Source organism: Calypte anna, chromosome 7, assembly GCF_003957555.1.
Source record: "Calypte anna isolate BGI_N300 chromosome 7, bCalAnn1_v1.p, whole genome shotgun sequence".
Lineage (NCBI taxonomy): Eukaryota > Metazoa > Chordata > Aves > Apodiformes > Trochilidae > Calypte > Calypte anna.
Window position 1 is genome coordinate 10031056 of NC_044253.1, and position 13155 is coordinate 10044210.

The 13155-nt window shown below is 45.3% G+C and overlaps 1 protein-coding gene across 1 annotated transcript in view; it reads right to left on the minus strand.

The window, feature by feature from the left end:
• Positions 1–2401: 2401 nt before the first annotated feature.
• KALRN (kalirin RhoGEF kinase) overlaps positions 2402–13155 on the minus strand; it is a 492333-nt gene continuing 481579 nt past the window's right edge. Inside the window, exons 55-61 of the mRNA XM_030454727.1 lie at positions 12358–12479; positions 10869–11000; positions 10070–10234; positions 9135–9213; positions 7636–7836; positions 6597–6735; positions 2402–3701 (exon numbers count right to left, since the gene is read on the minus strand). Of these exons, the coding sequence (XP_030310587.1) occupies positions 3156–3701; positions 6597–6735; positions 7636–7836; positions 9135–9213; positions 10070–10234; positions 10869–11000; positions 12358–12479 (1384 nt within the window). The 3' untranslated portion in view covers positions 2402–3155. The remainder of the gene's footprint in view (positions 3702–6596; positions 6736–7635; positions 7837–9134; positions 9214–10069; positions 10235–10868; positions 11001–12357; positions 12480–13155) is intronic.

Here is a 13155-nt window from a genome sequence, read left to right on the forward strand (position 1 = left end):
CCACAATCCAGTAATTGCAGCGTGCTGCAAAGGGGGGTTTGGCAGTGCTGCAGAGAGGTTGGCTGTAGTGCTTCTCACTCAGTGGGCTCACTGCAGGCTTACTTAGCAAGCTCTGTAATCTCATTACAACAGAGTTACAGTTTATAACAGAGTGACAGGACCAGTTGGATCTGCAGGGAGACCACAGGCTGGCTAAAAAAGACCTTGAGAGAGCACTTCCTCTGTATTTATCATTTGGCAGCATTTCTTCTCAACTTGGTATTATTCAGGCAAAAGACATTTTTGAGACAAAATGCAAGCATGGTTAATAATCCCGGGCATATCAGGAAGCACTAACAGGTTCCAGTTTTCCTGAATGTGCTATAAGAGGAGCAGTGCCCAGGAAGAGGAGCTGTCTAACATGAATACTGAAAGAGCAAAACTATGAGGGAAAGCAACCTCACACCATTCAAAGTCGTCAGAACCTCCACCTTTACCTTGAAGAGAAATCTCTTTGAATCTGAGAGCCAATAGCTAAACATATGTCCTCTTTATGCCTTTTGGGCTTTTTCCTATTACTTGATAGAAATAAGTCTTAAACTATTCTCTTAACTATTCTCTTCAACAATCCAGCTTCTTTCCCCCATGCAACCAAAGTGTCTGCTGTTGCAGTTTAAGATACAAATGTAGGAGGTAGGAAAATAAAATGATAAATAACTCCAGATTTCATGTGATGCATGAGAATTTGTTTGTATTAGTGCCAAGCAGAAAGACTGTGGCTTAAACTGTACCCACGGGCCTAATAAAAGCTGTGGGTTTTGTAAACCACACTTCCATAAATATTTTTTTAATGGCAGCAGAGTCACAGCACAGAGAGCCAGCTTTGACAAATAGGAAGAAGTACAAACAGTCCTGTAGTGAGAAAGTACCTGAGGCTGATGCTAATTAAAGACAGCCCTTGAGGAGTGCTGCCTGCAGAAGTTTTCAGTTGCTAAGAAATCACATCCCTCTCTGGCTCAGGATGAGAGTCTGCTCTTTGTCTAAGAGGTGCTGCTGAGTTGCTTGGAAGTTTAGCTGCTGCACTGCAGAGGGAAACTGGAATGGTGCTAGCTGAGCCAGAAGCTTTAGCTCTCTGTGAACACTGTCTCTTTCAAGCCTTTCCACAACTTCTTCCCTGTGTTGGATCTCTCTCCTTTAGCCACACAGCCTCCTACACAGCTTCTGACTCTGCTCAGGCACCCGGGTTCACCCTTCTGGCTGCTCACCCCAAACTCCAGGTCTGTTCGTGTATCACGCACATGGTGCTCAACACTCGCGTGGGATTTTTTTTGTCTGTGCCTCCTTTCTTTTCCACTGGCAAAATACTGACCACTCCAGTGTACTGATAGAGCAAGCACAAAGAGCAGGGTCAGGACTCCTACCGGCTGTGAAAATGAGCTTGGAGGTGGAGGAAAAAAAGGGCTGGGAGAGCCCTGAGAGTTTAACAGTGCTTGCAGTGTCTCCACTGCCAGCTGGCAGAGACGGCTGCAGCTCCTGCAGAAATATTGCAGGCTCACAGTGCAGTTACTTGGGTGGTGGATGGAATTTGACTCTTGTCCTCACAGGAGAGCCTATACTGAGTGCACACAGACAGATCAAGCCCTTTTCCTTAGGTACCTTTGGTACCACCTGACACTTCCCACTGCAGGCACAGCAGTGGCACACAGCACCGAAAGTCCTCCTATGCCTGGGGAAAAAAATTATTCTGCTCGTCAGCCTACAGGGCTGCAGGGTTTTATGGTGCAGGAGCAGCAGGGTGAGGAAGCCCCAGCCGGGGAGGTGTTTCCCCTCTCAGTCACTGTCACCTGCTGATTTGTCACTGCAGACTCCCTGTGCTGGCTCCATCACTCTAACATCAATACAATGATGTTGCAACTTGGCTTGTGAGAGAGAAATGTTTTCATTGTAGGTATCTTTTTGTTTTATAACAAATTAGGCTTCAGACATAAAAATATCCTCCCAAATGCTTTGGTGATGAGGTGCTGATGGAGACTGAGAGATATTTACAAGTTTGTAAGTGAAACAAATTACATACTTTAAACACTGAAAACGATTTTCACACTGTAAGCACAAGGATGAACTCACCACTCCTACTGCACTCTGAAGGGCTTAGATGGACTTTGGGCCAAGCAATTCTGAAGCTAGAAATGGAACAGGATCCTTTTATATATATATTTATATATATATTTTATATATATATGATACAATATATGTATACTGAAAACCTGTGATAGAAAAAATTGTCTTCATTGTCATCATCATCTAGTTTACAGATACTGCAAAAATTGGACACAGCCTTTTCTCAATGCACAGGTTTTGCAAAAGATTTCTGTACAATGTTTATAAAATGCTTTTAAAAAAAAACCCCATCGTAGTCCCATTGTGCTTAGTCAAAACCAGACATATGCTCCTATGCACCCATTGCCTTTATCAGAGCTCTGAAAGGTACTGTGTGTTGACTTGGCACAGCAGAAAGCCCAAGGAGTAACAGGGGATTTGGGTCTGAGCTCTACCACACAACGAGAGTGTATCTAAGCCACACCACCACGGAACCCTATCCAAAAAGGGGCTGATCTTGCATGTCCTACTCAGGCAAAGTCTGCACTGAAATCGTGGCAGATTTCATACAGAATGTGTAAAATCCATCTGTTAACCTGGAGCATTGCTTGCAATGATTCCAGCAATTACTGACTTCAATCCAGATGCTAAGGTCAGCCTAGTCTCACTGCCCCCCACTATCCTACCCCTAATCTCTTGTACCTTTTGAAAGCAGTTCAGCAAGATCAAGAGGTTTTCTTATAAGGCTGCCTCACAAAGGTTAAGGCAACTGCAATTTTGGCTCTCATTTCCAGTTGGTGTTTGCTTCCCACGGTCCTTTTTTTTGGGTGGTGGTCAGAACAATATTCTATGTCCCAGGAAGAGCTTGCCAAGGGGAGGGAGCAGGTACCCACTGCTATTACCTGCCTTTGCTTTGGTCCTGAGGAACTGGGCAGGTACTGCCACCTCCCAGATGATTTGTGCCCCACGGCTGGGGAAGTCACGTGAAATGCAAGCGCCGAGTATGGGACTATGTACAGACAGACCCACTTTGTGCCTGTGCCTCAGGACCAGCCGTGTTGGACCGCAGGGCTGGGGTGTTACGTGCCTGGGCTCATCCTGCTCATCAGGAAACTCTTGACGCTAGGGACAGGGTGCACATCATACTGGTGCCTGCGGCGCTCGATGAAGGAAGCCAAGCGGGAGGTATCCAGGGGGATTTTGGAATAGCTGCCGTTGTGAGGCTGCAGCCACGGATGCTGTAAACAAGTGGCTGCTGTTGGCCTTCTCCTGAAGTCTTCCTGGAGGATAACGTTGATGAAATCCCTGGCAGCGTGGCTCACGTCAGAGAAGTACTCGTGTGGGAAGCTGAAATCTACTCGGCACACGTTGATACAGGTCTCCTCTTTGCTTTCATCCAGGAATGGAGAGACACCGCTTAACATGACATAGGTGAGGACTCCAATGCTCCAGATATCCGTGCTCAGGGAGACAGGAAGGCCTTGGATAACTTCAGGTGCCGCAAACTCTGGGTTTCCAAGGAGGTGGTGGATGTGATAATGACCTGTGATCTGAACTGCATCTTCCAAATCAATGATCTTGACCCGAAGTACTGGGATTCTTAAATCAATGAGCAGATTTTCTGGCTGTTGAAAAGACAATAACAAAGCTCCAATTATATTTTTGCTATAAAAAAGTATATTTCATTAAGGTTCAATAGCCAGTCAAAACGTACATTTAATCAGATGCGAGAGCTACAGATCAGGAGAGTGAATGACAAGGAACCAGCTCAGCTGCTGTTTACAATACTGTACATTTGAATTAATGCTGGAGTTGTAGTGACAACATTCTTATTTTGCACTGGGGCAACACAGGGGCACTTTGAATGTTGTCCTAAATAGAAGCTTATTTTCCCAAACTAATCCTTACTGATAAAGAGCACTGACAGATTTTTCAATTTTGAGATGAGACTTGTGTATCTGATTGGCTTATTTGGATTCCATTGTTTGAGATGACAACTGGCTACATAAATGTGGATAAGCTGTAGCAGAAATCATGGAATCATAGAATCATAGAATTGGGTTGGAAGGGACCTCAGAGATCATTGAGTCCAACCCTTGAACCACCATTGCGGTTGCCAGACCATGGCACTGAGTGCCACATCCAGTCTCTTTTTAAATATCTCCAGGGACAGAGAATCCACTACTTCACTGGGCAGCCCATTCCAATGCCTGATCAATCTCTCCATAAAGAAATTCTTTCTAATATCTAACCTAAACTTCCCTTGGCACAACTTAAGACCATGCCCTCTTGTCTTGTTGAAAGTCGTCTGGCAAAAGAGGCCAACCCCCACCTGGCTACACCCTCCTTTCAGGGAGTTGTAGAGAGCGATGAGGTCTCCCCTGAGCCTCCTCTTCTCCAGGCTGAACAGCCCCAGCTCCCTCAGCCTCTCCTCATAGGGTCTGTGCTCAAGTCCCTTCACCAGCCTGGTTGCCCTCCTTTGGACCTGCTCCAGGACCTCGATATCCTTCCTGAACTGAGGGGCCCAGAACTGGACACAGTACTCGAGGTGTGGCCTCACCAGATCTGAGTACAAGGGCAGAATCACTTCCTTGGACCTGCTGGCGATGCTGTTCCTGATACAGGCCAGGATGCCATTGGCCTTCTTGGCCACCTGGGAATGTTCCTCATGAAGAGAATGTTCAGCTTTGCTCCCACTGCCACGTATTCTGGGAAGGACTCTGGTGTGTGCCACTCCTGTTGCTGTCACTTGACATGAATGGAGCTGCCAGTGCTGCCTTACCAACACCAGCACACAACCGTGCCTTCTAAGCCAGACTGCAATTATATTTCAGCCCAGTTGGTTTTCCCCCTGCTTTGCCAACTCTTTCAGTGTTTAAGATCGATCTCTCTCTCAGTGGGAGGTACTGAGTGTTGTCTATACACTCCACTCTGGGGACTTAGGATTAACTTTGCTTCCTTTGTTGGCTCCAAGATGATTTCTGAATTTACTTCTCAGGCAAGGTTCACTTTTCTGTGCCATGCATGTTTTACTGCTGCCACAGGGCTCTCTCTATAAAGCAAAGTTCCCTACACTGCTGTTTAAATTTCTCTGCTTGTTCTTCTCCTGTGCAGTCTGCATTTACAAAACCAACATCTTCTGGAGCAGGATCCTGAGACAAGACAGTCCATGGCCAGGTCTGCTGTCACTACCATTGCTGCTTCCCACCTAGCAACAGAAGGTACTTCATTTAGCATCCCTTATTCAGGAGAACTGTAAATAGGTCACAGAAAATTGGAGTCTCGCTTTGTTTCTGGGAAGTATCTTATGATCAAAGAGAGAATTCAGTGCAGTTTCTTACTTCTAAGTGAAACCTGTTTTCTGACAGGTCCTATAAACACAGCAGAAAATACATTCAATCTTACTCAAAGAAACCAGGATAATTTAGCCTTTTGGGACTAATGCTCACATAAGAGACTGCAATAAAGGAATCTTTTTTTTTTTTAATATATATATATTTCTTTGTGGTAGTAGGCAGCAGAAGAATGAAAGTTACTTAATCTGATATGCCTGGGGCTTGGAGATTTGAGAAGAGACCTCTGTGGAGCTGAATTGTCCACTATACAAGAAAGTTAAATTCATCTCACATTTTCCACTTTGAATTGCCACTTAAATCTGCAAAAAATTAGACATTATCTGGTATCCTTGGCAACCAGAATCAATGTTGCAGATCACAAAACTCAAAACAAATGACCATAACTTCAATCACTAATTCTCTGTCATCCAAGATAACTGGGGTGTTGGTGAAGACAGCAGTACAATACCAAATCCAGGACAGTGCTGTGCCTCCTGCCAAGTGTGCTACCTAAAAGGAGGTGTGAGCTGTGCTAATCTAACTGTGCATGATGTAAAACACTGCCTGAATTTCTTCTCCACAATGCAGCCTGCTCATCCTCTGAACCTCTCCCTGGGTGTATTTCCCACCCAGTTCCCCTCTCAGGCTCTGCAGCACAATGCAGGGGGGATGCTTCCCCCACCTCCTGCTCCCCTGCAGCCTCCCCTCTCCTCACTTTGGGCTCTCCAGCACACTGCTGCAGGTATGAAAGAGCCACGTGCTTGTCCCCACCTGCCCTGAGCTGCCAGGGCACAAGCCAGCTCTGCCCAGGAAGCCTGGTAGCCAAGGTGGTACTAGTGTGAGCCCAAACCATACCCTGTGGATTTATAGCTCCCTTTCACTCCGATGCTAGTGGCATCTCTCTCTTGTCTCAGACATCCTCCCTTCATCAAATCCAGAAAGAGATTTGGTTTGAGAACAAATCAGTGTGTCAAGAAAATAATGCACCTCTTGTCTGAAGGAAGAGAAGGACTTTGTGCTCCAGGTCAGCAAGTCCTTTCTCTGGTCAAAAAGGTCTGAAAGACAGTGCTTGCCCATTTTGTGACCATCTCTTCGGGGTACAGACTGCACCTCCTCCCATCTATACAGCTGGGAACACTCTGTACCAAGGCATTAGATAACAGGATCATTCTCTTTTCTTCTTACCTTTATGTCTAAGTGAGCCACTCTGCAATTGTGAAGATACTGCAAGGCTTCCATTGTGTCCCTTATATAGAAAGCAACTTTTTCCTCCATGAGTTCATCATGGTTCATTAGGTAATCTAAGAGGCGACCATCATCCATTCTACAAACAAATAAAAACCAGCACATAAAAGATCACATGGTATTTGCAGGAACAGCTTTGAAAACAAAGTTGCAATGGAAAATTCATGATTTAAAAGTGGAGAAAATGAAAATGCAAGCTCTGATGAGTATTTAATGATATCTCAAGATACTGCAGGCTATGGAAGTGGTACAATGATTAAACTTCAGTTGTTATCTTGTCTCCTTGGAAAATGTAACAACCTCAAAGTAAACTCATTTGCTTAAGAATGGATTCAAAAGATAGAGGCAATTCCTTTGAAATCAAATCCCCCTAATTATTTGGATTCATCTATTTATTTATAGAGCTGGTTGCATAATGCAGAAAAAAAAAAAAATCACTGACATTTTCAGCTGGTAATACATTCTATGGGAACACTAACCCAATAAAAAGTTCCACCTAGTTTTATTTGTCTGTATAAATAAACTAGCAAATAGCCCAAATATACTTTGTTGGATAAACTAACAAAGCAGCATTTATCTTCATTGCTGTTTCTCCTTATAGGGGCAAGCAGAGTTGCTACACTGAATTTTTCACCAAGAATATTAGAACAATGGAAGCGTTACACATTTACTCAAATGTAAAAAATGGGCAAAATTGCCCAAATAAATCTGATGCTGTTCAATGAAACGAACTGTTGATCCAATTACCCAAACTCTTCCAGAGTGGAAAGCAGTTTTATCTGTACCTCTGAATCTTATTTACTGTAAAGAAAAGACAGTGGAAGCTCAGCAGAAAATGGCTATTTCATTTGACATCACAATCAGTAAAAAAACAGTGACAAAATTTTCACCCTGGCGATATCAGAGTGATTTCTATCCTCAGCTTTAATAGGTCTGTGATTCCTACTCAAACACTTGAACTCAAGCTCCATGTACTTACAGTTCCAAAACTAAGATGTAAGAACTTGCAGACTCGTAGGTATCATGGATAGTGATGTACTGAGGATGCTGTAAGTGCTGTAACAAAGCTGCTTCGTGTGCTGCCTGCTCTTTCTTTTTCATTTTTTTACTAATGAATTTCACAGCAACATCTTTCCGTGTAGCTTTGTGAACACATTTCTTCACTATGGAGAATCGTCCCCTGAAAAAATAAAAAGAAAATCAGAATACTGAAGGAGCCTCATGAATAAATGACACCTGGTTTTCAGTGCAGTAACAGACTGATTTGCAAAGTGCTATTTGATTCAGTGCATTAATATTTCACAAGGAATCAGATTTAGCCAGTTGCTCATAATCTTCCAACAAAGAGCTTCAGCCTCCTATCCTGGGTGTAGAGAATCTTTGGGGATTAGCAAGCACTGAGAGCAAATGGTGTCACTTTGCCTTGTGCAGCTACACTGATATCCTCTAACAATATCCCCTGAGTTCAATTTGCTGCCAATTTTACAGGTTCTATCTTTTTTTTTTTTTTTTTTTTTTTACCTGTGCGTCTCCCTTCTGGACTTGCTCTACTAAAGAGCCCAGATTTTATCAGACAATTAAAAGAAAAGCCTTGTTAAATAATCACTGAGCAATCATTTTGTCTCACTGTTAAAAAAAACAAAACCAAAACAAAAAACTACCCAACTAAATAAAAAACTCCCCCTGAAAAAAAAAAAAAGAACACAAAACAGAAAAACCCAAACAAACGAAAACAAACAAACCAAAACAATCCACAACAAATTCTGGTGTGAAAGCATTTAGGAAACTCATACAGACTAGTACCAGTTTCATTCCTGAAAGTAAAACTACTCAATTAAACCATGTGCTTGGCCCCTACTTAATACATCAATCTTCTTTCTACAGAACCAGAGGGACTCCTGTCCTTTTAGCCCCAAAATTACTCACTTCTGATCTCTGAGATGAAAAACTTACTGCATTAACCTGAGCTGTCTGGATGCCCCTTATTTGTTGCCTGCCCAGAGCACCCAGGGCTGACAGGGCATGCAGCCACCATTCAGTGTCCTGTTCAAGTCGACCCCCCCAGTCGGCAAAGCCCTTGGGCATGTGATTTTAGTCAGTCACATGCTTAAGTACTTCCACAAACTCATTCTTTGAGGTTAAGCTTATCCTGAACCAGCAAATTGTCATGACTTCCAAAGGTCACATCAAATCAGAGATGACAGAGGAGATACTCTGTGAGAGCTGCCAGTGGCTGGCAGAGATTTGGCTGTTCACAAATTTGCCAGGTTGCAAGCCACAAATCCCAACTGATCTTGAAAAACATGATTTAGTCCATATTTTACCCTGTCTGTATTTTAATCATAAATATGCAACTCACTTTGAAAGAAACAGCAGTTTTCAAGCTAACTGTGAAAAGCAACCTAAACCTCCAAGGGAAAAAAGCTTCAAGCCATTGTTTCAATGTTTTAGTGCAGTGATAAGCTGGGTTAATATTACCTCCCAATCTCATGCAGTTCTGCATAAGCAAGGTCAAAGTTTTCCTTCCATGAAATTGTGGCACCATCAGCAGCAGAGTCTTTGAGAGAACAAAGAAGATTCAAAAAAGCATAATGTTAAAGAGAGTTTCCTGTGGACTATAAACAGCATATTTTAAAATTATGTGAGACTCTATTACTTAAAACAGCAAACATTACCAGTAGGAGTCCAGTTTCATACTGCTCAGGCATGGCTAAAATGTGTTGGACTACTAAAAGCCAAAGCTCCCCAGAGAAAGGGATGGATAAGGTGTATTCAAATTTGTCCTTGCAATTTTGGGCTGAAAAGGGCCACACAGACAGCCTGCCACATGTCTGTATGTAATTGGGAGGTACAGTTCTGCTGCAAGAGCTCTTGTTTCATCCAGCACAGGCTGCCTACACAGGTCACAGACCCAGCTATGCACTGGAGCTGCTAAAACATGTGGGCTCTGCTGACAGCACTGCTATGGGTCTCTGCAGCACAGAGCTGGGGGGCTGTCTGCTCCAGCCTCCCCAAGCTGATTGCCTTGCTCAAGGGGTGGGTTCTGCAAGCTGAATGCAGACCCCAGCTGGGCTGCCCAGCAGAAGCCCCTGCTGCTGCCAGCATTGCTGGAAAGGCAGGGGGGACACCAGGCAGGACACAGAGCCTGTTGCCCAAAGATAAAAACAAGGAATGGTCTTGGGATAGAAAGCAGAGATCTGCTAGGAAACTGCACCAGCTTCAGTGACAGAGGGAGACTGAGCCCTGCTGAAGGAGAAGACATGAAGAACCTTTCTAGAACCTCCAGGCATCTCCCAGGCTTTCCCTTGCACTCCAGCCAGCTCCAGGATAGATGTTTTTATGAGGACCCAGCCCAGCAGAGAGCATAAAGGTGAACATCTGTGTCCATCCATGTCCTCACCATGCCCACTCACCATACTCTGGGAGCCTCACAAATTCGGATGGGTCACTGGGCAGGCTGATCCCCCAGGGATTGCTGGCACTCACTCGAAACTGATACTGGCAGCCTGGGGCCAGGTCTTCAATGACAAGGTAGGTGTCCAAAGTTGAGGCCACTGACTGCTGCCAGACCTGTGAGCCTGCATTTTAAAGAGGGAGAGAGATAGAGATGAAGGAATCAGCCTCAATATGCGAACTTGGAGCAGAGGCTTTCTCTGCCCAACTCATGCAGTACCCTGAGAGGTTTAAAAGCCACAGGGTTTTTCAAAGGCACCACAGCCTGACTTATTTCTGGTAAAGCAGAACCAGACCACAGCAAGCTAGTTTGTGTTGCAGCCACCTTTCAGTTTGTCTAAACAAGCGAAGAAGGAAATGTTCCTCACTTGGCCAATTGTGATGGATAAAAAACAGCTCAGGAATGAGCTGAACTCTCTAGCAGTTTAGCTGTGGCAGTAGTTTAAAACTTGAAGAAGGGAGATTTAGGTTAGACATTAAATTAGATTAGGTTAGATATTCCTCCCTGGAAGTGTTCAAGGCCAGGTTGGATGGGGCCTTGAGCAACCTGGTCTAGTGGAAGGTGTCCCTGCCCATGACAGGAGGGTTGGAACTGGATGATCTTTAAGGCCCTTTGCAACCCAAACCATTCGATGGCTAGTTCAGCCAGTGGCACCCCATGGTGGCAAGGATGCTTTTGGGATCTATCGTGCCAAAAAAAAAAGGGGACTTACTTCATTCTCATTCTCCCAGCCATCAATCACAGCTCAAATCACTTACCTTCTTCTCTGTACTCTACAGTGTAGCCTGAAATGGTGCAGTTGCCTGTACTGGATGGGGGTAGCCAGCGTAGGATCACAGAGGTGCAGCTTCTCTCTTGAGCAATGGGGCGATTTGGGGCAGCTGGGACACCTTGGGAAGGGAAAACAAGCACCAAGTTCAGCATCAAATCATCAAGAGCTATTGCTGTGTATCAGGTGTATCAGGCACACCAGGTCCCCGTGGGGCAGCTGCAGTGACTTACACAGCACTCTGGTTTGCAGAGCATTACCAGCACACCCAGAGGAGAGGCAATGCCATGGCCATGGTCACCTGCCCCCATGGATCTGCTATTTCCATACTATGCTGCTTGGCATGGTGCTCTCTTGGCAGGCCCTAACATGACCTCACAGGACTACAGCGCAGGAGGGATTTTTTCTTGCTCTCAGCTGGTGGTCATCGGGACTGCAATGCCCCAGAAAGCTCCCTGTGAAACCAGCTGGGAGAATCACCCCTTGGGTGTAGAGGATCTGTCTGAGCTCAGCTGATGTAACAGCAGAACTTCTTCACCTGCCACCTTTTTGCTCCAGCCCAAGACCTGTTGCAGAGTCCTGCTGTGCTTGGGATGTTTGGCAGCAGACTGACAAATGACCAATAATCCTTCTGTGTTTTGCTCAAGGCTCCCTACAGCACAGGAGCAGGTAGTGCATCTACTAATTTGTTTGGATAAATTGGGGAAAATATGTCTCTAGGGCAGTTTGGGAGACCAAACAAATCAACTTTTTAACATTTGTGACACTCCTGCAGCTGTAAGTCACCAGTTAGACATTCATTCTTCTGACATCCCTTTCAACACAGCAGGTGCCCCTCATCTCTCATGTTACCAGATCCCTTCCCAGAGCTGGAGGTCATGAGCATCAACTCATCTTTTCATATTCATTACAATTAAATGGGTCACTAATTACAGTACTGAGAATTCAGGCCAGGAGACATGTATCCTAGTTGAATCCCTGCAGAACTGTTCACCCAGCCCAAGTCTTACTCTTGCCTCCTCCATTCCCCACAGAGAAAGGGAGGCCAAAAATCAGTGTCAGTGGACCCCAGGTTCCCACTCCAGGCAGACTCTAAAGCCCAGAGGGCAGGCAGAACATCATCCCCCCAGGGGCTCAGCTTCCTGAAGGAGCTCAGCTTCCCCCAGCCAACCTTACCCAGCCCCTGGGAAGCAGCACTGTGAGCAGGATGCAGGAGCTGAACCAGTGCCAATGCATTTTCATGTCCCAGATGTGATGCTTCTGATCAGACACCCTAATCAAGCTCAAAGAGTCTGCAATGCCTTCAGCCATCAGTGGGAGACTTGGCTGAGGAATTGGTGTATGATTTTAACATCTCAGTTCACCAGGCACAGCTTCAGGCCTGGCTGCCTTTGCCCCAGCTGTTCCCATGTGCTCCCAACCCCCACCCAGGGACCCTGTACAGCAAAACCCCTGCATGTTAAGGTCAGGTGTGCTACCTTGGACTTTAATGGTTGCAGAGGTTGATGCAGTTCCATGTTCATTGGTTGCCACACAGGTGTAAATGCCACTGTCCTGAGGCATCAGGTTGCAGATCTTCAAGGTGAGCTCCCCGGAGTCACTGTGGATGCAGGAAGCCCTTTTACAAAGTGCTGCTTCACCAGCCAATGCTTTTTACAGCATTACTTCTGGTCCTGCCTCATTACTAACACACATGCACACAAATCCTGTTCACTCATTTGAAGGAACATCCCCTCAGCTATCCAGTGCCCAAGTACAACCCCTCCCTAAGTCAGATTTAGGCTGCTAATGAAACCTTCAAGCAGAATGGTCTAAATTGCTTGCCAGGCAAAATCTACTTGTCTGCTGTGGCCTTGGAGGAGATGGGGAAGGATCACTCAAGCAGTAAGCAAAGCCCAGGAGCTGAACATGTGCTGAGCCTCTCCAGAGCTGGATGCTTATACTCCATCTATCTGAAAAGATTTCCCCAGTCATATCTTTCCTATCTTGGAAGATGCTGAGCTGCTGTTCCTCTGCAGTTAAATCCCACATATGCCAGTGAAATTTGGCTTCCTGCAGATGCAGAAGACAGTCACACAGCACAGGATGACTGACACTGCTGGGGAGCTTCAGACCCCTGGAACATGTGCCACTGATCTAATGTGGCTGCCAGGCCCCTGGCTGGACATTGCACAACAGCCAGGGATGGAGAATGAGCACAAAGTTCATGAAAGACACTCAATTTTTGGGCCAATCTGAGCAAATAAACAGCTCTACAGAGTTGTGTGTAAATAGTT